The sequence below is a fragment of the Lethenteron reissneri genome, chromosome 34 (assembly GCF_015708825.2).
Source record: "Lethenteron reissneri isolate LAM-NWPU_2019-01 chromosome 34, ASM1570882v1, whole genome shotgun sequence".
NCBI lineage: Eukaryota > Metazoa > Chordata > Hyperoartia > Petromyzontiformes > Petromyzontidae > Lethenteron > Lethenteron reissneri.
The window spans coordinates 146889-172177 of NC_083812.1; the positions used below are offsets into that span (position 1 = coordinate 146889).

Sequence of the window (25289 nt, forward strand, 5' to 3'; positions counted from 1 at the left end):
TGGATATTTTCAGTAGCACGAGGTATTCAATACGTGGTTACAATGTATTCAATACCTGGTTCCGTCTGCCATCTGGTGGAAGTGTGCATTATTGACCAGCACAAGACGCCAGTCACGTTATATCACTTTCACGGGAAGGCCAATAACATGATGAGGTTTTTCTTAATTAGAATATTTTCAGAGGTCACTCACAACAGCCCCACCTAGTGAAAATGTCATGAGCCGCCACTGCTCTGGACCCACCGAGGACCCCCCCGCAAAGACAACACACAGTGCCACAGCTGGCCTTTTGCACTGTTATCGTGTTTTTGTATTGTTTATTGTTGTAAAACGTTCTAACCCGCCCATACTAGACATCTGTGAAAAAGGGCTTTAAAGCAAATCGGATCCCTCCAGTATAAATAAACTCGGGGTGGCACTGTAGTGTACCGCGTGGTAGCCACACGTTAGCGCATCAACACAGGGTTTAACATTCCTCGGTGGCACCGCGTTCACTGATACGGTGTCGATGCCCGGGCGCATCTCATTACCCCGAACTACCGACCCGACTTCAGCACGCACATATTAACAGCGTAATTGTTGGTTAGGTTATTTAGCGGGCGTCCATTTTAGTAAACTTATTTAGGGGGCATCCATGCTGGTTAAGTTATTTAGCTGTCATCCATTTTGGTTAGGTTATTCAGTGGGCGTCCATTTTGGTCATAGGACGAGGCCATGCACGGGAAGGAAGGTCGTCCCCGAAATATTGCCTGTACGTGATGTGTTTTTTAAGGGTCATGGATATTGACGAATGTGTGGAGTTTTATCTTGACGGTAACTGGGTTCGTGTACCGCTTCCAAGGTAGCTTCACCAAATAAAATCTGCAACCATAGATTTGTCCACGAGAGGGCATCGTGTGTCCGTGCATTGCAGTGATTAATTAACAGCATGGCCAGGTTCGAGCCAATGCGTTACGGAGTACTGCTGAACTAGGTCCCATATTTAAAAGTGAAATCAATTTCAAGGACAATGCATACATTATCAGAGTTGTGTTTTTTGTTTGCATTCCGACCGCAGGTATTGTGGTTAATGCAAACATGACTCCTTGTAAAAAAAGGTGTCAGTTTTGTCGCCAGATAAAAGGGTTAAAAACCAATGATCATATTTTGCTACTGGCAAAGGAGGTTCCAATGGTGTAAATGCTCAACCGAGCTCTCATACTCTGATGGTACATTGTTTTTGAGTTGTGTGCCTTTTGGCGTCATCTAGTCCTACACCATGTGAGACTAGGCTCTAAGAAAAGCTGTCTCGGGTGTGGACGAAGTCAATTTCAAGGACAGTGCATACATTATCAAAGTTGTGTTTTTTTGTTTGCATTCCGACCACAGGTATTGTTGTCAATGCAAACATGACTCCTTGTAAAATAGGTGTCAGTTTTGTTGCCAGATAAAAGGGTAAAAACCCAATTATCAATTAATCCGATATACACCTTCCATTGATAATTTAGGTAATTCGTCTTTAGTGCAAGATACTAGTTTTTTTATTGTGTACTGTACCAAGGTTTTTTTTTAAATTACCTTTTATGGCTACTTCATTGCCTGGTGACGAGTGTGAAAGGCAGCTGCTGTTTGAAGGGAGGGGGTTCGCATCACCCCCTTTGTGCCCCAAGCGTCACCGTCATTAATAATTAGTAAAAAATATTGGCAGATTTATTATTCTTAATATAATTTTTTGGAAAAGGTTGGAGAGTGCGCGTGAGTGATTAAGGTGGGGGTCGGGGTGTGCTAAGTCCACTCGCTGCCGTTTGCGCGCAGAGTACCATCTCTGCGGCCGCGACGGTTTGCGAGTGATGTGGGCGTGAGGCGCGTCTTTGCACAAAATAGCCTCAACGGCGAGAAGTGCACCCAGGGTCCTGCCGCAGGTCATCTACTTTTTCGCGTAGCATTACCATCTGTTTGCACAGCGGATTAAGGCTGATCCACCGGAGGATAGGTGTGCATAGTCATACGGCTATTTTTAGCGCTCGCCTTTGTGTGGGGTGGTGGTGTACGTGGGGAGTGTGGGATCACTCCCGGGCGGTGGTGAGCCAGCCAGCGAGCCATGTCCATCAGAGCGGGCGCTGGTGCGGGGGGGGCGATCACCCGATCGTCGGGGGCCCGGCGAGAAGTGGCCGAGGAGGAGGGGGGAGTGGAGGGGGTGGACGTCGCGCCGCTCACGGGGAGCGGGGAGGTGGGCGTCGGCCCCCACACGAGTGCATGAAACAGCTCGACAGACATCGACTATACAATGCATACATCCTCCCGTACTACTGTATGGTTCAGAGGCATGGTCAATGACAACGTCCCTGAGTAGGAAGCTGGATCCCTTCGACCAGTGGTGCCTGTGACGGATACTCCTCATCCACTTCAGTGAACACATCACCAAGTCTAGATTTGAAGCTTTCGTGACTGCAAGGATTCATATTCTTAGGTTTTTTTCGGTAAAGTCACGTAGGTAAAACATCAAAATTAATGAAAATAAAATAAAATACAAAATAAAAATCACGACGTTTCGGAGGCAACACAAGTCTCCGTCATCAGGTGGGACCGTCCCACCTGATGACGGAGACTTGTGTTGCCTCCGAAACGTCGTGATTTTTATTTTTTATTTTATTTTCATTAATTTTGATGTTTTACCTACGTGACTTTACCGAAAAAAACCTAAGAATACACATCACCAATGCCGAGGTCCGTCTTCGCACAGGATGCCCGGCAGTGCATAAAACGGTCACAGCCAGAAAACGTAGGATCTTTGGACACGTTGCCCGGACGGACGTATCAACAGATCACGCCAGAGCCCTGCGCAAGATCATTGATGGCCCACCACGGGACTGGAGGCGCCACCAGGGCAGACCATGGCTGACATGGACACACACGATTGAGGCTGAACTTTGACAACACGGCCTTCGCTTGCATTCAGCATGGCGGCTAGCGCAGGATAGGATTGCCTGGTGGCGGCTCGTGGGGAGTGTTACGCCCCGAGGGGCATGCACATGTTGATGATGAGACTGCTGGTTAAAATAGTCCATGAAATTCATCGCAACATTGCAATCCACTTTTAATAGTTTTTATTGTATTTTCTATCCAACATATGGCTGCACAATCAATGTATTAATGTTTTCATCCTATAATTCTGCATTCTTTGAACAAAATCATCTTTTCTAGATGCTCCAGGACTCCCCCTCAAATGTAATTCTTTACTTGAGGAAGGAATGTATGAGTAGGACATAAATGAGACGATACAAACATGACATCAATTTTATTGGGGCACTGAATCGGTGCATGCCTAATTATCACTATAATTATTACCGTGGCCTGCCTTCCACCATCCTATACACGTGTTCCACCCATAACAACCTACTGATCATGAGAATAGGTTTTCCCCTTTTTTCTGGGAACAAACAGGTGTTAAGATGTTAAAACACCAAACTGAAACCTTTTACAAAGAAAGACCTGCTGATCATATCGACACTTCTTTCTTGCTTCTAATTTCCAACATACAAGTTCTTTACCTCATCCTACCATGAAATTCCTAGGATCTGTCCACTGTATTCACATATATCCAAAGGCCAAAATATTTGACAGCTTAACGCTGTGATAAAAAAATGCTAGTGAAGCCGTAAACCCTCTGGTATGTTTCCTTTTAAAAGACAATGTCAATGAAGTCGGGCAGGCGTTTTAATTTTGTAGTTGTGGAGTGTTATGTGGCACTGATGTCAGAATACCCGCTGTTACGAAGCACAACACACCAAAGCATTAATCAAAACATATTTCTGCGTACAAAGTGGCCAAGAACACAATAATGTTTAAACCAAACGCCCGACCAATGTTTATTTTACTATATATGTTTAGCTATTGAATAGTAAGGAGATGGATACATACACAGATGGCTATATAGCTAAACACCATGCAGAATGGAGTGAAAGGGCTCAAACGCACGCACAGTCGTTAAATTCCAAAATCTAGCAAACGATAATGTTAACGAGATTCAAGGACTACATGTTTTTTTCTCTTTAGATACATTTACGAGCATACTATGCAGCTACTTACATTATTAATAGCCACCAAAACACATTAATTGGAGCCTTTAGTTTTTTGACAGCAGACATTCCGCAAACCCAAAGCTTGGCATGACATTAAAAGGGAGTCTCCATCCAGGGAAAGCTGTCAGTTGTTTCCATTTCCTGAAACAAAAACCGACGTCTATAAAGAAGCTAAGTGTTTGAATATCACACGTTTATATTCATGTGACAGTCCCAGCTCTCGAGAAAAATAACAATTTAAATTCATATAGTTTCATAGGGTCACTCAAAATGTTGGGGGCAGTTTTGCACAGTATATTAATAGTGACTTGGTTTTTCATGCGTGAGCCAAATAAAAAAAAATGTGCATGCAGAAATAAAGTGCCCTGAAAATAAGAGCAGTATGCACACTCTGTAACAACTGAGTAGCTCTACTGGAGCCATGAATGTCTTGTTACATTTTACATTTAAAATGCACATGTTTATGGCCCGATAATTTTGTATTCAGTACTGTGACACCCAATATCGGGAAATGTTTTCTCCTGCCTGGGAAATTGCATATTAATCTTTAAAAAGCCATCTGTGTGTGCAGTGAGTCTTTTCCCAAAAGGCAAAGAAAAGAACTGAGTGTTTCCCTTTAAGCAAGACCTTACAGAGACACATGAATGCCCTTCCATGTAAGAATTAGAAATACAAAAGTACACTTACTGATAAAGCAGCCAGAAAAGTGTTTTAAAATGCACAAATTTATGATAGCATGTAAATAACCCTAAACACCACAGGAAATATCCAAAAAAGTCAAAAAAGCTGAATAATATTCACAGCCTTCCCAGTAATTTCCTTTTTATTAATCTCAATACCCAGAAAATAAAATATATACGCTGTATATATATGCAATTGATATCGTAAATTAAAGAACGAACATGAAGCAATGAGCAGTTTCTTATGGAAGTCGCGGTCATATCTGCAGCACGTGTTCAGTTCCCCCGTGGTCAATGCTGGGTTTGGCCTCAGCTCTGCTCTGATGACCTCTATATATTCTACAATCCCCTGCTGGATTGCGCATGTGGTGCTTGGTAACTCTGGCGTGTGTGGGTAGTGGAGGAAGTGCACTGTCTGATAAGTGAGAGGGAGTGCATACTGTATCTATGAAAAAAACAAGACTCAAATGGGACACCTTTTCTGAATTAAGCTGTCTCTGTTATTGCATTGTGCTGATTATATTATGTCCTAAGGGTTTACTGAACTTTTAATTTTATATCGGAGCAAAGTAACTTTGCAACTTATAATTTAAATGTAGTTTTGTTTCAACGGAATAATAAACTGGAAGTGTTAAATATTTCCCGTTGATTAGTATTATCTTTTCTATTTGCTTAGAATTTTTAAAACTTACCATTAAGGTGAAGCGTGTAAATGAAACATGTCCATTTGGTTACATCACACAGCGATTGAAAAGTTTAACCCATTGTATATTTTTCTGCTCCGAAGGGTATACTAAAATCAATGGGTGTTGTTTTTTTCTAATGGTAATTATAGTCAAGATCAAAATACATGATACTCTTGCGAATGATGGAAATATGTTCAGGAGCTAAATGCTAATGTCGAGATCTGCTCGCCACGAGAGATCTGCTCGCCACGAGAGATCTCCTCGCCACGAGAGATCTGCTCACCACGAGAGATCTGCTCGCCACGAGAGATCTGCTCGCCACGAGAGCGCTTCAGGAGTCCGTGTAGTTACGCGATCCCTCCGTTGAAGGAGCGCAGACTACACTTGTTGTTTACTACACTACACACTAGTACTGTACTAGTACACTACACTACTATACACTACACTACTATACACCAGAGGTGGGACAAAGTCATTGTTATGCAAGTCCAAGTCGAGTCTGAAGTCATCAAATTCATGACTCGAGTCTGACTCGAGTCCAAGTCACATGACTCGAGTCCACACCTCAGAGGTGGGACAAAGTCATTGTTATGCAAGTCCAAGTCGAGTCTGAAGTCATCAAATTCATGACTCGAGTCTGACTCGAGTCCAAGTCACATGACTCGAGTCCACACCTCAGAGGTGGGACAAAGTCATTGTTATGCAAGTCCAAGTCGAGTCTGAAGTCATCAAATTCATGACTCGAGTCTGACTCGAGTCCAAGTCACATGACTCGAGTCCACACCTCAGAGGTGGGACAAAGTCATTGTTATGCAAGTCCAAGTCGAGTCTGAAGTCATCAAATTCATGACTCGAGTCTGACTCGAGTCCAAGTCACATGACTCGAGTCCACACCTCAGAGGTGGGACAAAGTCATTGTTATGCAAGTCCAAGTCGAGTCTGAAGTCATCAAATTCATGACTCGAGTCTGACTCGAGTCCAAGTCACATGACTCGAGTCCACACCTCAGAGGTGGGACAAAGTCATTGTTATGCAAGTCCAAGTCGAGTCTGAAGTCATCAAATTCATGACTCGAGTCTGACTCGAGTCCAAGTCACATGACTCGAGTCCACACCTCAGAGGTGGGACAAAGTCATTGTTATGCAAGTCCAAGTCGAGTCTGAAGTCATCAAATTCATGACTCGAGTCTGACACGGGTCCAAGTCACATGACTCGAGTCCACACCTCAGAGGTGGGACAAAGTCATTGTTATGCAAGTCCAAGTCGAGTCTGAAGTCATCAAATTCATGACTCGAGTCTGACTCGAGTCCAAGTCACATGACTCGAGTCCACACCTCAGAGGTGGGACAGAGTCATTGTTATGCAAGTCCAAGTCGAGTCTGAAGTCATCAAATTCATGACTCGAGTCTGACTCGAGTCCAAGTCACATGACTCGAGTCCACACCTCAGAGGTGGGACAAAGTCATTGTTATGCAAGTCCAAGTCGAGTCTGAAGTCATCAAATTCATGACTCGAGTCTGACTCGAGTCCAAGTCACATGACTCGAGTCCACACCTCAGAGGTGGGACAAAGTCATTGTTATGCAAGTCCAAGTCGAGTCTGAAGTCATCAAATTCATGACTCGAGTCTGACTCGAGTCCAAGTCACATGACTCGAGTCCACACCTCAGAGGTGGGACAAAGTCATTGTTATGCAAGTCCAAGTCGAGTCTGAAGTCATCAAATTCATGACTCGAGTCTGACTCGAGTCCAAGTCACATGACTCGAGTCCACACCTCAGAGGTGGGACAAAGTCATTGTTATGCAAGTCCAAGTCGAGTCTGAAGTCATCAAATTCATGACTCGAGTCTGACTCGAGTCCAAGTCACATGACTCGAGTCCACACCTCAGAGGTGGGACAAAGTCATTGTTATGCAAGTCCAAGTCGAGTCTGAAGTCATCAAATTCATGACTCGAGTCTGACTCGAGTCCAAGTCACATGACTCGAGTCCACACCTCAGAGGTGGGACAAAGTCATTGTTATGCAAGTCCAAGTCGAGTCTGAAGTCATCAAATTCATGACTCTAGTCTGACTCGAGTCCAAGTCACATGACTCGAGTCCACACCTCTGCTATATGCTCCATAATTTGGTTGCATGGCCACAATCGAAATGTGGCTGTTTTTTTATTTCAATATATTAAGGAGATGTGCACATTACCCTCTTGATGTTATGATGTGGTTGATGGTTACACCAGTGTCTTCGGAGAATGTCAAAGACAGCAGGTACGATGTTTGGGTATCAAATGAGGATTGGTGGGATATTTGTGTCTGCTTTCTCCACACCTTCCCGCAGAGGGCAGTGTAAGTGTGTGCGAAGTGTTGCCCTATATGTGAATCTCAAAACGCAGCTGAGTAACCAGTGGCCACTGAGGGCTATTCTTGATGCATCACAAACCGTGTGATGGGGGAATTGCCCATCTCAAAAATTCCATTACAAACTCTCATTTCACAGGCAGCTAGAAACATCTCTCCGACAAAACACAAGGACCTCGGGTCACTTTTAATTTTACCCCACTGACAAATGATGAATGTTGGGTTTTCTCTTCCTCTGAGTGAAAACACTCAATATTTTAAAGTCATAATTAACCACACGATGATTGAACTTTCACCTACTCTGCGCATATGACCTGGATTTACATCACAGCAGAGACCATGGTGCTACCAACTGAAACTATCAAAGTTGGTTGCTTCATGTATGTTGAACTTCTTTCGCACCGTACACAGCCAACCGTGCAAATCAAAGGTGCGAATGAATGTACATTACCCTGATTGCTTCGTGATGAACGTACATTACCCTGATAGAACAACAAACCCACTGTGTGTAATTTCTTTAGTTCAATTGTCAATAATTTCCATTAGACATCATGGGAGATTTTTTTCCTAAATCATGGAAGAGAGATGAAAATATATTATCATCCGTGTTGTCTTGTGGTACTGCACACAACACAGGTAAAACCAAGTCGCATGAATGATACATTATCGAATTAATGTCACGTAGAAATTGGTTCACATCATGTTTACCCTTAATTCAAATAAAAATGTATTGGGCCAAACTTTTTTCCATTATTATAATGGCAAACAATTGGTAAATAAGTCATGGTATGTCTGAGGTGGATTTATTTTTGATCAAAACCCTGTCCCATTGTAAGTGGGGCACCGTAGTGGTGAGATGTTAACTACCACGCCTGGTATACAGAAAGGTCGTGGGAGCGATCCCAACCCTGACGCTTTGACATTTCGAGTTTGCATGTTCTCCCCGTGGCCGCGTGGATTTTTATCCGTGTCCTCCTGTTTTCCCCTCCACATTCAAAAACATGCGTTTAGAGTATTTGGCTGCTATAAATTTCCACACGATAAGCCACTTAGTTGAGCTATAATTTGTGGCCAGGTCGCTTCTGAAAAAGAGCTATATAGCTCAGTGGACCTAATCTGGTAAAATAAAAAGGTTAGTTTAGTTTATTGTGTCAGGAGATCAAATGTGAGTGTTATAATTTGTATTCAATATTCGACCAAACTACGAGTTTAGAGATTGGTGTGGGACTCTTTCTCTGGTGAGCCTCCAGGACAGCTCGTGTTTCAGGATTAATCATCGAACAGCAGGGGTTTCATCTGTGCCCCTTCCCCAACCAAAGCCCGTGTTCAAGGTTTCCATGTTGCCCCTACCACTGTACGTAGCCCTGCCCGCCTGAACCCCCATCCCTCCGCTGCTTCCCCCCCGCCCGCCACATCTAGACCCAGCGCATCTACCACACGTAGCCATCATCACTCTCATCCTCATCATCTGGGTCTTCCTCTGGTTCCACTTCCACCTCCTTTTCTTGCTCTCTCTCCCGCCCAGCCACTTTCATCTTGGTCAGATCCTCGGCCTCTGGTTTTCCACCCACTCCTTCATTTTCTTTCTCATTTCTATCATCTTCGTTGCCGTCGACATCATCATCATCGTCGTCATCTTCATCGTCATCATCCGTCCATTCCGCCACATCCCCGCTGCCCAGGTCGCCAGAGCCTTCCACCTCTTCCTCTTCCTCACTCGCCGTGATCTCCTCTGTCTTTCTTTCACCTGACAATATTGCACCGAGTGAGAATATGATAACGTACAATTCTGACGCGATGATGAAAATTGCTCTGCAATGCTCACAATACGAGGAATTCCTTGATTACATGCTTCTGGAAACATTTTTTGAAAGCCTCAAGGTGTAAACGAATATCAAACTGTGGTAAATGGAATGGGCTAAGATGTGAAAGCTCAGTACAGGATATTTTTTTTGTTTAGAGAACATCTAAATGTAATCGCATCTAAAGATGCTGTATGATATAGGGGACATTAGAAGAGGGGAACAGAGAGACTATGATTTATACCTGACATCTTAGGGTCTAGAAACGGTGAAAATTACAAGGACATCTTAGTTTTTTTTTAAGTCACAAGGTCTGGAATGATATTGCTCGAGTTCTCCAGATAGAAAGGTCAGACAGACCAAGGTGAACACCTGTGCATGTTGTGGTGCAAGGGTCGATCTGTGAGGTGCTTTAAATATCAGGATTGAAAAGTGGGAACAAACTGAAAAGGCTGTCCATTACACTGGGGAGAAAGTTAAAGCATTAGTCAACAAGCCACTGGTACAAATACTCTCACTGACTGTTACCCGATTGTAAAACCCACCTCCACCGCTTTGGCAGGGCACATTAGTCGCCTGTTATTGTTGGGAAAAAAAGAGACAGCCTTATCAAACGTACCACAGCTGGGCTCCCCATGCAAGCGAGTGCCCGGGGTCTCCTTGCCATACTGGTCCACGCACCAGCATTGGCCTGTGCTGCCATGGCACTGCTTGGGTCCGTAGTAGCCCTGCTCGTCGCACGTGGGTATGAACCCGCCTGTGGCACAAGTCACACCGGGCTGTCACACACGGGGACGTGCAGACCCAGGCAACAGACGAGGTCCGAAAAAACCGTCGTGAGGAGGGACGAGACGAGAGACTCTGGAGACCAAATTGGACACCGTTGTGCGATACAGTGAGATTGCTGCGAAGAGAAAGACTCGACCCAAGTAAGGTGTGATGAGACCATCGCGCTGTGGTTGCTCAAAGATGGAAACATTCACGAGTATTAAACAATGCTGACCATCAGATTAAAATTAGAATACTTTGGAAGCTGGAAGTACAATGGGGCCATTGCCCCTTCCGCATACAGAAATCCGCCTGCGTTACAGATGGGCACGCGCTCCACATGCCGAGCAACATGCCGTCATTGAGAGGCACGACATTTATGAGGTTGCGGACAGTAAACAATTCGCACTGCCACTCTGCAGCGCGTGGCAGTGCCGTGCCTTTCTTCTTGCAGGTTGTCTATGCATGAGTTTTGCATTATGACACAGGGATGAGAATAGTTACATGAATATACATGAGTGTATCGGGAGGATGATGAGGCAAGCAAAGGGGAACAAGTGACAAATGAGTAGGAACAAATGCTGAGAAGTGACGTTGAGAGCAACTAAGAATACATGAGAGGGGGGCACGGGTGGCGGTTGTCACCCAGCAGTGAATGCGTTGTGGGCATGTGCAAACCCATACGTGTACTTAACGTAAAATGAAACATTCGCGCATTCAATTAAGTTGCCAATACGACCATTATACATAAATCTCCACAATTTCACTGTTCAGCATGTGCTTTAGAATGATCCATTTAAAACTTTTAATTAACATTAGAACAATTACATTACGTATCCATTTTTGACAAGTGCGGCTGATAATAAAGTATTCATTGGAATTAATATTAATATGACTCAATTGAAGACAAATTACATTTGATGAATGTAATATAGGCCTCAAATTAAAAAAACAACACTAGAGATGCTTCATTTAAGCATTTCATCTTCATTGCATGCCACAGCAGGCAACCAATGATCATCGCAATTGTAATGTGAATGCATTGTCCTACCCACGAGCTTCTTGCTATGTTGAAGTTTTTCTTTCTCCGCATGGCATGGGGGCTCTGGAAAGCAAGAGAGGACATTTAAACACGACCGCTCACTAAGTTGGGTCCACTTATTTACCTGCATTGCCATGTGTCCGTCCACACTCACTGAACACAAAGCATTGGCACAACACGCCTCTGTATACTGGCAAGAGAGAGCCCTACCGGGCTTTGGCACAAGTTGCCACAGCTACACCTGAGAGTGGCATGGCACACTGGAGGAACCCTCACAGACACGGACACAGAAATTGTTGCCAAAAGAAACTAGAGCCATGCCAGATCATAGTGATACATACTGCAGCCACAACAGATGTTGGTACAACAGACCGCACATTTACAGTAGCTGCTGGCACACCACAATACTGCCATAGCAGGTATTGGCAACATTCACCACAACCACATCGATCATTGGCATGAAACGCGATACCCACGCCAGGCACTGGCACACCACATAACAGTCACAACAACTCGTGGAGCAACGCGCCACAGCCACAAAGATAACACTGTGTTACAGCAACATTTTTTTAGTTCCTGGATAGTAAGTGTTATTTCCTAATTGCTTATGCCTCAAAAGTACAGAAAATGGCTATTATTCCCCACAAACTTTGCTTTTGTGACCAGGACAGTGATATTTTTAATGTACCTATTTTCCAGAACATTCCAGAGAGATTCAGTACTGAGTAAACTTGGAGTAACTCCTAGAACATTCTAGAACTTTCCAGTAATATAAATAGTAGTATAAATATAGGGGCCTTAAGACCACCAGTTCGGTTCAGTTCCAGCTGACTTAAGTGGATACATATCTGCATTTTTCTGAGATGGCATCAAGAGGCTGCAAGCATCCGGCAGACGCATTTTGCTATGTCTGCGGCCAATTTATCAAGACAAGAGCGAAAAAGTACTCTGTGGAAGCATCTGCTAAGATGTGTGAGGCCTACAAGGCATATTTCGGCATGCCTGACGGGGATCAAGACAAACCCTGGGCACCTCATTTCACCTGCGAGCAATGCAACAATACTCTGGAAGGTAAGATGGACAATCATTGCTCGGAATTTTACAGTTATAAAATTTGTTGCAATTTTTTTAATTGTAAAAGTTTTTTTTTTTTTTACAATTTTCAATGTTATTGAAACATATATCATATATGAAAAATGTTGCGATAATCTCTTACACATTAGTCATGGGTGAAATAAATGTATTTTTGTAGGATGGAACTGAGGGGAAAAGAGAGCCATGAAGTTCGCTATCCCAATAATTTGGCAGGAACCCACTGACCACTCAAGCAACTGCTACTTCTGCATAGGGGACCCTTCCAAACGTCGGACTGGCAAGAATGCACCTGCTATCACGTATCCGGACCTTCCTTCATCCATCGCCCTGGTGCCACACTGCCATGAGCTCCCCGTACCCACTCCTCTGGAGAGAGAGCAGCCGTCTTTAGAAGAGAGCAGCAAGTCAGAGAGCGGGGAAGACGTTGTAGATCCAGATAACAATGTCAGAGGTGGAGCTGAAGAGAGAAACACATACTACCCCAACCAAAAAGACCTCAACGACTTGATCAGAGATCTTGGTCTCACCATGTCCAATGCCGAGCTCTTGACATCTAGGGTCAAGCAGTGGAACTTGTTGGATGCAAGTGTGCAAGTCGCAGATCAGGGGAAGCGTCACCAACCTTTTTTGCAGCTTATTCACCCATCACGACGGGCTCTGCTTCTGCCACAATGTGACCAGTCTGTTCGAGGCAATCGGAATCGCCTGTAACCAGAATGAGTGGCGCCTCTTCATTGGCAGCTCATCCATGAGCCTCAAAGCCCTGCTGCTCCATAATGGTAACAAGTACCCGTCTCTTCCCCTGGCTCACTCGGTGCAGCTCAAAGAGGATTACAATAGCATCAAGACCTTGCTGGATGCCTTGAAGTATGATGAGTATGGTTGGGAGGTCATCGGAAACTTAAAAATGGTGGGATTCCTGATTGGTCTCTAAGACAGTTTTACCAGGTTTTGCTGCTATCTTTGCTTTTGGGACAGCAGGGACACCAAGGCGCACTACCACAGGCAGGACTGGCCACAGCGGACCGAGTTCTCTGTTGAGAGGAACAACGTCAAGTGGGAGCCACTGGTGGACCCCCGGAAGGTGCTGATGTCACCACTGCACATCAAATTGGGCCTTATGAAACAATGTGTCAGAGCTGTAGATAAGGAGTCAGCAGCCTTCAAGTACCTTCAAGACTTCTTCCCTAAGCTGTTTGAGGCAAAGGTCAAAGGCGGTTTCTTCATCGTACCACAGATAGAGAAGATCCTGGAGTGCAATGAATTCCCCCAGAAGCTCTCTAGTAAGGAGAAAGCGGCTTGGGATAGCTTTGTCGCAGTGGTTTCCTGGGCAATCACAAAGTCGAACACTATGTGGAGCTGGTTGAGACTCTGGTGAAGAACTACGGCACAATGGGCTGTAGGATGTCCCTCAAAGTCCATATCCTGGATGCTTATCTTAATAAATTCAAAGAGAACATGGGAGAATACTCGGAGGAGCAAGGCGAGTGCTTCCACCAGTATATACTGGACTTTTAACGTCGCTACCAAGGACAGTATGATGAGAACATGATGGGAGACTACATTTGGGGGCTGATTCGTGAAAGTGATTTACAGTATAATTGTAAATCTCGAAAAACTACTCACTTCTAAATCCTTTGTAGTCATTTTTGTATTACTTTAGTATAAATACATGTAAAATTTTATTCATATGTTGTTTTTATCTGACTTTGTGAACGAAAAGACACAAATTCACCTGTTTTCTCATTGAAAATAGATACATTTCAAAATATCACTGTCCTGGTCACAAAAGCAACGTTTATGGGGAACAATAGGCATTTTTTTATTTGAAGCTTTTGTGACTGCAAGGATTCATACTTTTTGGTTTTTTCGGTAAAGTCATGTAGGTAAAAAATAAAATAAATGAAAACAACTAAATTAAATCACGACGTTTCAGGCGCAACACAAGTGTCCATCATCAGGTGGGAAAGCATGGCCTGCTGCCATGCATGGCAGTAGGCAGTAGGCCATGCATGGCCTACTACCATGCTTTCCCACCTGATGACAGACGCTTGTGTTGCGCCTGAAACGTCGTGATTTAATTTAGTTATTTTGATTTATGTTATTTTTTACCTACGTGACTTTACCGAAAGAAACAAAGAGTAATAGCCATTTGCTATACTTTTGAGGCATAAGCAATTACGAAATAACACTTACTACCCAGGAACAAACATTGTATTACATAGTGTTATCGGCAAGACTCATTACAGTCACACCAGGTTCTGACATAACACACTGCAGCCACTGTAGTCATTGGCACACCTACTGACTTAGGCAACAGCATGGCAGTGATGAAAGTGGGAAACGATAGGGAAAAGCCTTTGTCCAGTAGCGATTAGACACGGGCTGATTGAAAAACTGACACTGGGCAGCGGCAAGAGGGCGATGAGCAACCAACACTTACTTTGACGCTGGAAACAGAAGCACCACTCGTTGTTGGAGAGCAGGCTGTCGCTGTAGGTATCGCACTTGTCCAGGAAGGTGGAGAGGCAGGGCTCGTGTCTCTCGGGCGACTCCAGGCCACCCGCCACCCCGCGGCCAAGGCCCATGGTGCTGAGCTCACCCTGGTCCAGGAAGAGGTCGTGGTTGGAGTCCAATCGGTTGAACATCCACCCGACGTGGTCCCGGCAGATGGGCAGCATGCTGGTGTCGAAGGCTGCGCGGGTGTGGGAACAGTAGTAGGTGGATATAAGCACACCTTGATAAGGGCATATCTCAGAGGTCACGTATCTAAAGTGCAGTAGCTGCGAGAATCTTGCAGTGGGTAGAACGCATTGGTGAGATCTCGTGGCATCAGTTGTTTTGTGAACTCATATAATGAAAGTTCTCACATTCACAAAACATACAGGTATTGCTTTGTGGGGATGGGGAGGCAAAGGGCAACTACTGATATACAAGCACACTACTTCGAACATAACCACACATGGTATGGCTTCTAAGAGGTACTTATATACAGATGATTCTGCATTAGGAAACCCTACGACACGAGGTGGATCTGCAGCATTGCTCCAAGCGATGCTCATGTTGGCTCGGTTTTCGGTCAATGGCACAGAGCGGTGTGTGGTGCGCTACAACAAAAAACTACAATGTGTATTGCAACAACAACAAAATGGAACGGTCATGATTGGGGATGCATGTTTAATTATAACACTGTGTAACAAAAACATTTTGTTCCTGGGTAGTAAGTGTTATTTCCTAATTGCTTATGCCTCAAACGTACAGAAAATGGCTTATTCCCCACAAACTTTGCTTTTGTGACCAGAACAGTGATATTTAGAAATTTACCTATTTTCAATGAAAAAAATGGGTGAATTTGTGTTTTTTCGTTCACATACAGTCCTGGTCACAAAAGCAAAGCTTGTGGGGAACAATATCCATTTTCAATACTTTTTAGGCATAAGCAATTAAGAAATAACACTTAGTACCCAGGAACAAAAATTGTGTTATATAGTGTAATTATTGATTTCAATGAAAGGGAAGCACCTGAAATGTCACATCCGGAAAAGGACTTGCATTTCTGAGGCTACCACGAAGGTTGGTGTTTGACTCACTTTGGAATCAATGCTTGGGATGAAGTGTTATTTCCCTACGCAGAGTGATTAACGAAATGCCCATAATGCCACACATTGCAGGATCCATTCCACATGGTTACATAAAATTAAATACTTGGTAATTAGTGATGGCAGCTGTGATGTGTTATAGACCATGGGTTTGTTTGCTGGTGTTACTGTTTCCAATGGCATCGTGAACGATGGGCTGACACTGTGTGCCTGCTAACGTCACCTTCCTTCATTATGGCGATCATCATCTGCACAACACCACGATGCATAACATTAGCAAATCTGCGTGTATTGGTTTAAAAAAATCTAATTTCCTGCTCTATTTGGTTTAATAAGGTTGATCACCTTCAAAACAATGAAGAAGCAGTGAGAAATAGACAGCCTTTACAAAAGTCACTTTTGTATTTTGTGTCCAGTGATTAGTTTCGTTGTACAATTTCCTCTCTATATTCTTGTTAAATTATAACCGTCTCTTGACTTAAAGCTTTTGTGACTGCAGGAATTCATATTCTTTGGGTCTTTTGGTAAATTCACATTGATAGGTTCAAAGAAAATAAAATGTGTTATTTTTTGTTATTTTGTTTGAACCTATCTACGTGACTTTACCGAAAAACCCAAAGAATATAACCGTTTCTTGCAAAATAGGCATTGCTGCATGGAAGAAACAAAACTGCCATAATCAACGCATATGATCGTTTTAATCCAAGGCACGTTGAGATTAATGCCATAAAGCTATGCAGTATTAGCATCACGTTTATATAATAAGAAAACTGATTGGGCAAATTATCTATTATGTGAGTGTCTGGCTTATAACTTGGGCATTAGCTAATTCCGTACTGGATAAAGTGGTGCATTAATAATTCAGTCCCTCCAGAAAAACGCGATTATGCGATCGCAAGATTCCACGCAAAATCAGCCAAAGTCCGCATATTTATGCGGGGGGCGCGTTTTTTCAAATACGCCGCACTTTCGCCGCATAAATTGCAGATTTCCGCGCGCAAAATATGCGGGCTTGCATGATTTCATAATCTCCGCATTTTCGTTGCAAAAAGTCACATATATCTTAGCAGAAAGTTGAAAAATGTTGCGTTTACTTCACACAAGCGCAGCCATTTCCCCTGTTGCCATGGGAACGTTATGAAGTGTTAGAGGCTACGTAGTTAGTTTTATTCAGGAGTTTATGCAACTTTACAGTTGTAAGATTGCACTTTTTTGTTAGTAGTATGTAAATTTACATTACTGTAAGACTGTACTGTTACTGTATTGCTTACGTTACTGTGCACTGAAAACACTTATTTTAACAGAAGATGTCTGTTTTGTATAGCTACCTCTGTAAAACAGGAAGCACACATTTTATTTTTTAATATTTTATTTATTCATTTTTACAGAAGTTGTAGCATATTCATTTTGTAAAGCTACAGAACTTGTTCGACTCAATGTTTTGTAAGTTTGAGCCATCTGTTTGTTAAGGTCTGAAATAAAACAAGATGAGAACTTAAATATTCCCAGCACTTTCTGTGATGTAGTATGCTTGCTTATCATAGGAAGTAATAAGAAATGACTCTTTACATTAAAGTAGTAGCCTAGTGAATAGGGTGTTGTGGGAATCACTTTTTTTTCTCTTTTTCATCAAACCGCAGTTTTTGCAAGTTCCCGCAATTTTTGCAAGTTCCCGCAATTTTATCGCATAAAATTGCATAAATATCCCGCATATTCCATCGCATTTTTTAAGAAAACGTGCCGCATAATCAACGATTTTTGCCCGCAACAATCACCAAAAAACTCCGCGTTTTTCTGGAGGGACTGATAATTATGTGCAGGGGTAGTGTTATATGTGGCAGATAGGCAGAAGTTAAAGTAGTGGGTAGCCAGTGGATAAAATGGTTTATAGGTTGTGAGTAGAATGATTGGTATGTGTGTTTGGTGGTGGTGAGTGGTGTCTTGAAGTTGGTATATAATGTGGTGGATGGATAGTGTGTAGGGTGGTAGGTCGGTAGTGGACAGAGTGATGGGTAGTGGGTAGAGTCGTGTATGAGTAGTTGCGAAGGTGGTTGGTAGGTAGGTAGTGACTAGGGTCGTTTGTAAGGATTGGGTTATGCGGTGGTGGGTAGTGGGCAGGCTAGTGCATGGAAATGTAGTGCATAGTTTGTTGGGTGGGTTGTGGAGAGGCTACTTGGCATATATTGAGGTATGGATGAGGGTGGTACAAGATAATTGATAGTTCCAGACTTTAGGTTAAACTACAGACACGAGACGTCATGACATCAGCTCACAACAACCCACAAATAAAAATGTATAACATGTGAAAAATTATGACAGAGGGTTGAACAGGCTATGTGCTGACCCTGAGCTCCAGGCAATACAATTTTATTTTGTTACAAAGCATAGTCTCGCTTGATATACTGGCTGTCAGTTTGTTAATTTAATCTTGAAGAGAGTGTGAATATTAGTTTTTTTATGTCTTGGAATAAATTTCAGCCTTGGTAGAAATGTAATTTCGTGCTTTGGTGTTATTTTTGAGTGAATCATAATTAGCACATGACATCTTTTAACATTTTAGGTAAATGAGACATCAAAAAAACACAAAATAATCAAGGAAATAACGATTTTTGCATTTAGATCACTGAGCATTCAACATGTCAAAATTTACAATAAATTAAATGCAGATTCATTTAAACTTAGTTAATAAATATTTTGTTGCATTGAGCCATTCATGCAAAACTACAATGTTTCTACTCTTTTTACACTCATGTGAATGGAGGGATTGCATACATTATAATTTTATTATAATTTTCCAAAATACCCCACTGCAGGTATATTTTCGTGTTGTCTGCACTCCACTTGTCACCTACGCAAGGTCACTTGAACTCTCAATCGGAAAGGTCTCAAGTTCAATTTAAATTCAGAAATTTACTCAATGCATCATTTCCACAGGCTCAATCAAATAAGTACTACTTTTGGGAACGTCAAGAGCGATTCCCTTATGGAGAGACTGGCCCTTGTTGATAGGCATGTGTGATCTCCGATGCTCGCTCAGGGCCACCGACGGAGATGAATGCCACCCCACACTACATTGAAAATAAAGACACTTTGACAATCAGTGGAGTGTGCAGGCTGTGTAACTGCGCCAATGCCCACAGGCTGGAGGGGCACTGGCACTGCGGTATGTAGAAGGGAGGCGAGGCATACAGGAAGACCCATTTTATGTCTTGCACCAGGGCCCATGCGAACCAAACGATGTCACTGTTTGATGTGATGCCTTTGCCTATTCATCCTCTTGCCCTTATGGCTAAGGATTCAGTTGTACCTTCCCCACTCCCCTTCTCCCCCAACCCCCCCTCCCCCCCCACAGGCACTCACCGGTGGGGTCCGTGGGCTGCGCGTGGCCCCCAGTTTCTCTCGCTGCATTGGTGACCGCTTGCTGGTGCAGAACACGAAACCAGTCCTTGAGGCGTGACGCCATGTCCGTCAGCTCACGGTCCGAGCACACGTCTGGTGAGGGGAGATAAATTGTTTTCGTCGGGGAAAGGGGGGCAGAGAAGAATACGGTTCTGATGAGAATGGCCTTGAGATGGTCTGGGGGCTCAGAGCAATGAGCCAGTACCCATGAGATTAGAGGTTTGAATCCGGGGAATCCAGCCGGTGATTAAACCGTGTAGTGCGTATCGTATTACATTTAATTTCTACACTTAATTTGGTTCGTTCTAGCTCGTTGGATAACAAAATATATGCTTTTAATTGTCACAGTGTGAACACTTTTAAGGCAGGGTATTTGAAAATGTGCACCACCATCACCTAGCTTGGATGCAAGGCATAATCGCCTCAAATGCACGGACAAGAAGAGAAAGACACCAGTCTATGTCCATATTTTGACTTTGTGCAGCGTGAAAGCAGGGCTGTCAATTGTTATTGGCCCCCAGGAGAAGATAGGCTCAACCGGTTGTTAAGTGAATGACCTTTGACATTTCTAAGGACCATTACGTCCTGAAATCGATCAGAGCCCAACGAGCCAGAATCTGCGAGTTTCAATTTCTCAGGTGTTGAATTTGGAATGTTTTAATCACACTTCAAAAGGTAGCCGAGGAAATGTCTGTTAACACTTCCCCTTCAATTACCAAAGCCATTGACTGGTTTTTCTGTGGTGTTTGTGTGTGAGACGTGAATGTTGTGCGTATGGGTGTGTACACGTTGTGAGTGTGATCAGTGTGGGGAACGGTGGTGTAGAGTGGGGTTTTCGCTATGCTATGAACTCTGTGAAGTTAGTTTAAGTCCCGTATTTATCTGAACTGGTTCTTGGCCTTCCCAAGGTCAACTTGGCCTCAAATAAGTACCTAGTGCTGTGTTTATGGAGCAGCACTGGGAAGACAGTGGCGGTCCGGGTGTGGAATTGGCCACACCACCCGCTCTCCTGGGCAATGCCAGCCGTAAAATAGGTGTTCTTCACTGCCAGAACTTGTCTAAGCAGAATATGTAGGCTATACTATAAATGGACTTTGTCGTTGTGTGTGGTGAGTGTACAGTGTTGTGCTTGTCAGTGTGTCACATTTAATGTTGTGTGGCAGGTAATGAAAAGGAAATCCGCCTAAAATGCCCGAGGAATGACATTTTCAGAACGACCAAATTGATATCCATTACTTTATCCCTGCTGCGCGCCAAATTAGTGTCACGCGATTTTAAACCAGGCGCTGACCTGACATGCACCATTTGCTCATACTGTTTATTTAACCTCCCTGCACAAAACACATCGTTCCACTTGGCATCAATTAAAATCAATTATGTATGAAAGTGTAGAGACACATAATGTGGTCTCGACGCTGTTGCACCAGCCACAGGGCTGGAGGGGCGCAGAGCACCGGGAGCCTCCATTGGAGGATGAGAGGACACGTGACTGGGAGCGGGGAGCTCGGGTCGGGACACAGAGAGGGGGCGTGGCCAAGGGCGGCAGGGGATAAAGGGGAGCGCCGAGGGCATTCAGGGCTCGTGTTGGGGGATCGATGCAAGAGGACTCGCGCTACGTTCTTCAGGGGTCCGCTCTTCGTCTTCGCGTAGAGTTAACTAGAAGTCGTGGGTTCTGTAGCGTGTGATTTACAGACCCGTTCGCTAGCTAACTCACACACACATAGTAACCAGTATAGGACAGCATAGCCACACTTGACAGTTTAGAACCCGGTGATCAGTGAGTTGTTTATTAAAAGAATTGCTTCTGTCGAACAGTGTGTGTGCCTCAGTAATTGCACATGCTACAAAAGTATAAAAACTGTACTCTTTTACATAGTGGAATCTGTCAAGCGCAGATTAAGATATGTCTCCACGTTAGATCTCCAGCCATGATTAAGCATATATTCTAATCCAACTGTAGCTCTCTCTAACTCACACACACCAAGAACTCCCTTATCTTCATCATTTTTCTGCAAAATGGGTAATCATATAGACCTGTTTTGCTGGGAGCATATGTGTATTCCATATGTTGCTCCACAATATTTGTAGAATTGGCATGTTCGTTCAAACCAGTTGTTTTAAACTTGACTCAAATTTAAAGAAAGTGTGCTCATGGAGCAGTAAACGGGTAAATATTTACGGCTTATAATGAGCTTTACAGAAATCTACGACGAGGTAGAAAGTACCCAAATGCAGCCAAAATCATCATCTTCAAAACCACTCTTTTATTTAAAAAAAACAAGTGAGCTCTATAGGACAGATTTACATTTGCATGTTGTCTATATAGCATTGTTTATGAACATTGTATTCAGTCTGCAATTAACTTCGTGAATGAGTAATTAATTGAAACACCAGTTCTGGCAGCTGGACATGTCTGGTATGGATGGTGCGGTTTAAATATTAAATGATGACAATCATGATAATTTTGAAATCGTGACAAAATGGCCGTTGACATTTACGGCAATGCTGGCGATCAATAAAGTGCGAAAAAGAGCTTCAAAACTCATCCAGTATAAATAATGAATCTGATTCTGATTCAAAAAGTGAGGTTCTTCAACGACACATGAATCTAGCCCCATGCATCTCGATGATCCACAATATGCACCCATGGGCAACTTCTTGCTCAAAGAAGGATTTAAAGTGGGCGATGGCGCAAGAATGAAAAGTGTTAAAACATCGTCACCCCAGGTTGGCTGTTTAATTTGGTGTTGGGTTCATATCGATGCGGGGCGACACAGAATCAGCTGATCATTCCAGCTCCCAACAGCAAACATGACCTCAACCCTGAACTGTTCCCACAGTCTATTAAATTCATCAGGCCCTGCGTGGCTGGAAGATCATTAACTTGCAATGGGAGCACAACTCGAGGCGCCGCGGCCGACACAAGTTTCAATAATTCAGCCTGAGGCTTAGAAAAAGCATCTGCATTATTAATTAAAGCTCACTTATTTTCCCGATTAGTTCTAACGGCATTGTATGATTTCATACTTGCTCAAATACTCGTGTAATGTTTTCTTCATTCATTTCGGTTCACTTGATTAAGCAAAAACGAGCAGGAAAACAAAAGCTGGTCATCACTGTCGGAGGCGTGCAAAATAAATGGAATGGATGAAAACAGTCGGTGGCCATGCTTATATTGACAACCCCAAAGGACAGAATGTTTTTTTGTTTAAGTGATCGTGGATCAGAATCAGAACCTTTATTTATCCTTGAGAAATCCGATGAGCTATGAAGCTCTTTTTCACAAATGTCCAGTAGGGGTGGGTCAGAAAGTTACAACACAATACAACAAAGTGTTGGAGTGCAAAGTATAGGAAAAGATAGCAAATTACTAAAATAAAATACATATAATAGATAAAGTATATAAGTTTAAAACTGCATAAGTACACCAATTCCCCAAGCTTGGGAAAGGCAACAAAACAACAACACAGTCCCAGACCACACCAACACATGCACACAGTTTATAAAAAAAGAATTGCATATTAAAATTTAACTATCGATACATGACTTAAAACTTTCGTGCTTGCAAGAATTCATATTCTTTGGTTCTTTCGGTAAAGTCACGTAGATGGAGAAACATGATTTTGGAAATATTTTTTACTACCCCTGCTATGTATGGCAAGGTGATGGTTTTGATAGGATCAATTATATGGCTCCTTCTTCACAGTAGGGGTGATGGCTTTGCGGATTGTGTAGTCAGAATATCCATTCGCCTTGAGAGCTTGGTGTACGTGTCTGAGTTCAATGGTTAAGTGTTCATGGTCGGAGATACATTGAGTTCTATGGTGTAGAGTTTTGATGAGGGAATTATTCTGGGATGGATGGTGGTGGGAATCAGGTTTTAGGTAGGCATCAGTATGGGTTGCTTTCCTGTAGACAGAATGGCTCATTGAGCCATATGGTCTCTTTTCGATTAGGACATCCAAGAAGGGTAGCTTGCCATCCTTTTCTACCTCCATGGTGAATTTGATAGCTGGGTGTATGGAATTGATGTGGTTGAAGAATTGGTTCAGAGCTGGTCGGCCATGTGGCCAGATGGAAGAGGTACGTGGATGACACGTTTGTCATCTGGCCACATGGCTGACCAGCTCTAAACAACAATGAAAGAGCCATTCTGTCTACAGGAAAGCAACCCATACTGATGCCTACCTAGTACGGTGTAAAAGAAGTTCAACATACATACAAAGCGTTGGTGCTGCAATGGCAAAGGCTTTGTTATATATTCTTGTTCTTGGAAAAGTTAAAAAGCAATTAGATAGACGTCTTAGGTTTCTTGGATTTGACATTTAAGTTAACTAAGTATCGTGCAGATTTGCCAATAAGGATATTATGAATGAATAGGGTATAATGTAGTTTTATTCTTGCATTTAGTGATATGAGATTTAATTGTAGGTAGAGGTCTCAACGGTGAGTCCTGTATGGTACATCCAGTGCAAATAAACGATTGAATGATAAAGCGGGTGTAGTCTGTTTCGTGTTTCATTTGTAGCTGCTCTGTAAGCCGTGTCAATGTAGTCAACAGTGGTGGAATGATAGCTTAATCAATTTGCAGGCACAAACAAATGGATAAACAATGTTTGTTTCCGTATAAAACCCTAGTTTAAATTTAATTTTATTTGAGATGGGATCAATATGAGGTTGAAATGTAAGTGTTTAATCAATCAGTAAACCCAAGTGCTTAAGGCACTTCGTTTGTTCAATAATGTTGTTTCTCATATCCGTAATAGGCGAAGGGCATGAAACTGGATTTTGGTTATAAAAAAATTACATGATCTTCATTTTGTATTGATTTAGGCGCAATTTTAATGATGACAATTGATACTGATTTAAGTAGAACTCGTGTTTGAGCCTTTGTTTGACTTTTTTTGGAGATGTACCCGATGCTGGCATGAAAGTGTCATCAGCACAGAGATTTAGTTCGGAGTGATTTAAGTTTAGTCTAAGATTATTTAAATATGAGAACAGAATTGGACTGAGCACGGAACCTTGTGGAACACCCTTTGTTCTTTTTATATTTGTGGTTTAAGAGTTACCTATCAGGCCGTTCGCAAAAGACCAACTTGGTCAATAGTTGGCTGAGTCTTGTGAGTAGAATATCATTAGCAACAGTGTCAAAGGCTTTTGACAAGTAAAGGAATGGTGCACAGCAGTAGTGGCCCTTATCCAGGTTACTGAAGAGAAAATGAAATAATACATCAACCATTGCTGTGGTGGTGCAGGAATCCTCTCGAAAATAACAATTTACTGTGCAGGAAATGTTGTTTTTTAGGCAGCAGTTTATTTGTGATTTGAGTATTTTTTCGAATAATTTAGTAACTGGTGAAAGAATAGAGATTCTTATATAATTATTAGGATCTTCTTTGGAGCCATTTTTATATACTGAACAGATAGGTGAGTACTGACCTCCTGTTTTCAGCCCTCCGTCATTCTGTAGTGGAAATCCACATTCCTATGATGGGGGATGAGTCTTTCTATGAAGCAACTGCTGTTAAGTTCCCATGTAGCGGTACCCGTTTAATCACGAAGGGTTAAGTTTCCCCTTCATCTACCCAGGATGTTAACTTGCCTTTCCATTTTCAGAGCTCATGAACCTGACAAGAAAATGATCAAAAGTACGTATATTTAACACTAACAGGCAAAAGCCGCCAATTTGTAACACATCTGCCAGCGTAAATCAATAAAAAACAATACAAGGAAAGCGATAGCGACCCACTGTTCATTGAGGACGAGACCACAGGCAGCCGAGCATGGCATAATATATGCAGCT

At 42.9% G+C, this 25289-nt stretch overlaps 1 protein-coding gene across 1 annotated transcript in view; it reads right to left on the reverse strand.

The window, feature by feature from the left end:
* Positions 1–3069: 3069 nt before the first annotated feature.
* LOC133350504 (testican-3-like) overlaps positions 3070–25289 on the reverse strand; it is a 179830-nt gene continuing 157610 nt past the window's right edge. The window contains exons 7-11 of the mRNA XM_061564851.1: positions 19445–19576; positions 14929–15180; positions 11400–11453; positions 10200–10337; positions 3070–9525 (exon numbers count right to left, since the gene is read on the reverse strand). Of these exons, the coding sequence (XP_061420835.1) occupies positions 9209–9525; positions 10200–10337; positions 11400–11453; positions 14929–15180; positions 19445–19576 (893 nt within the window). The 3' untranslated portion in view covers positions 3070–9208. The remainder of the gene's footprint in view (positions 9526–10199; positions 10338–11399; positions 11454–14928; positions 15181–19444; positions 19577–25289) is intronic.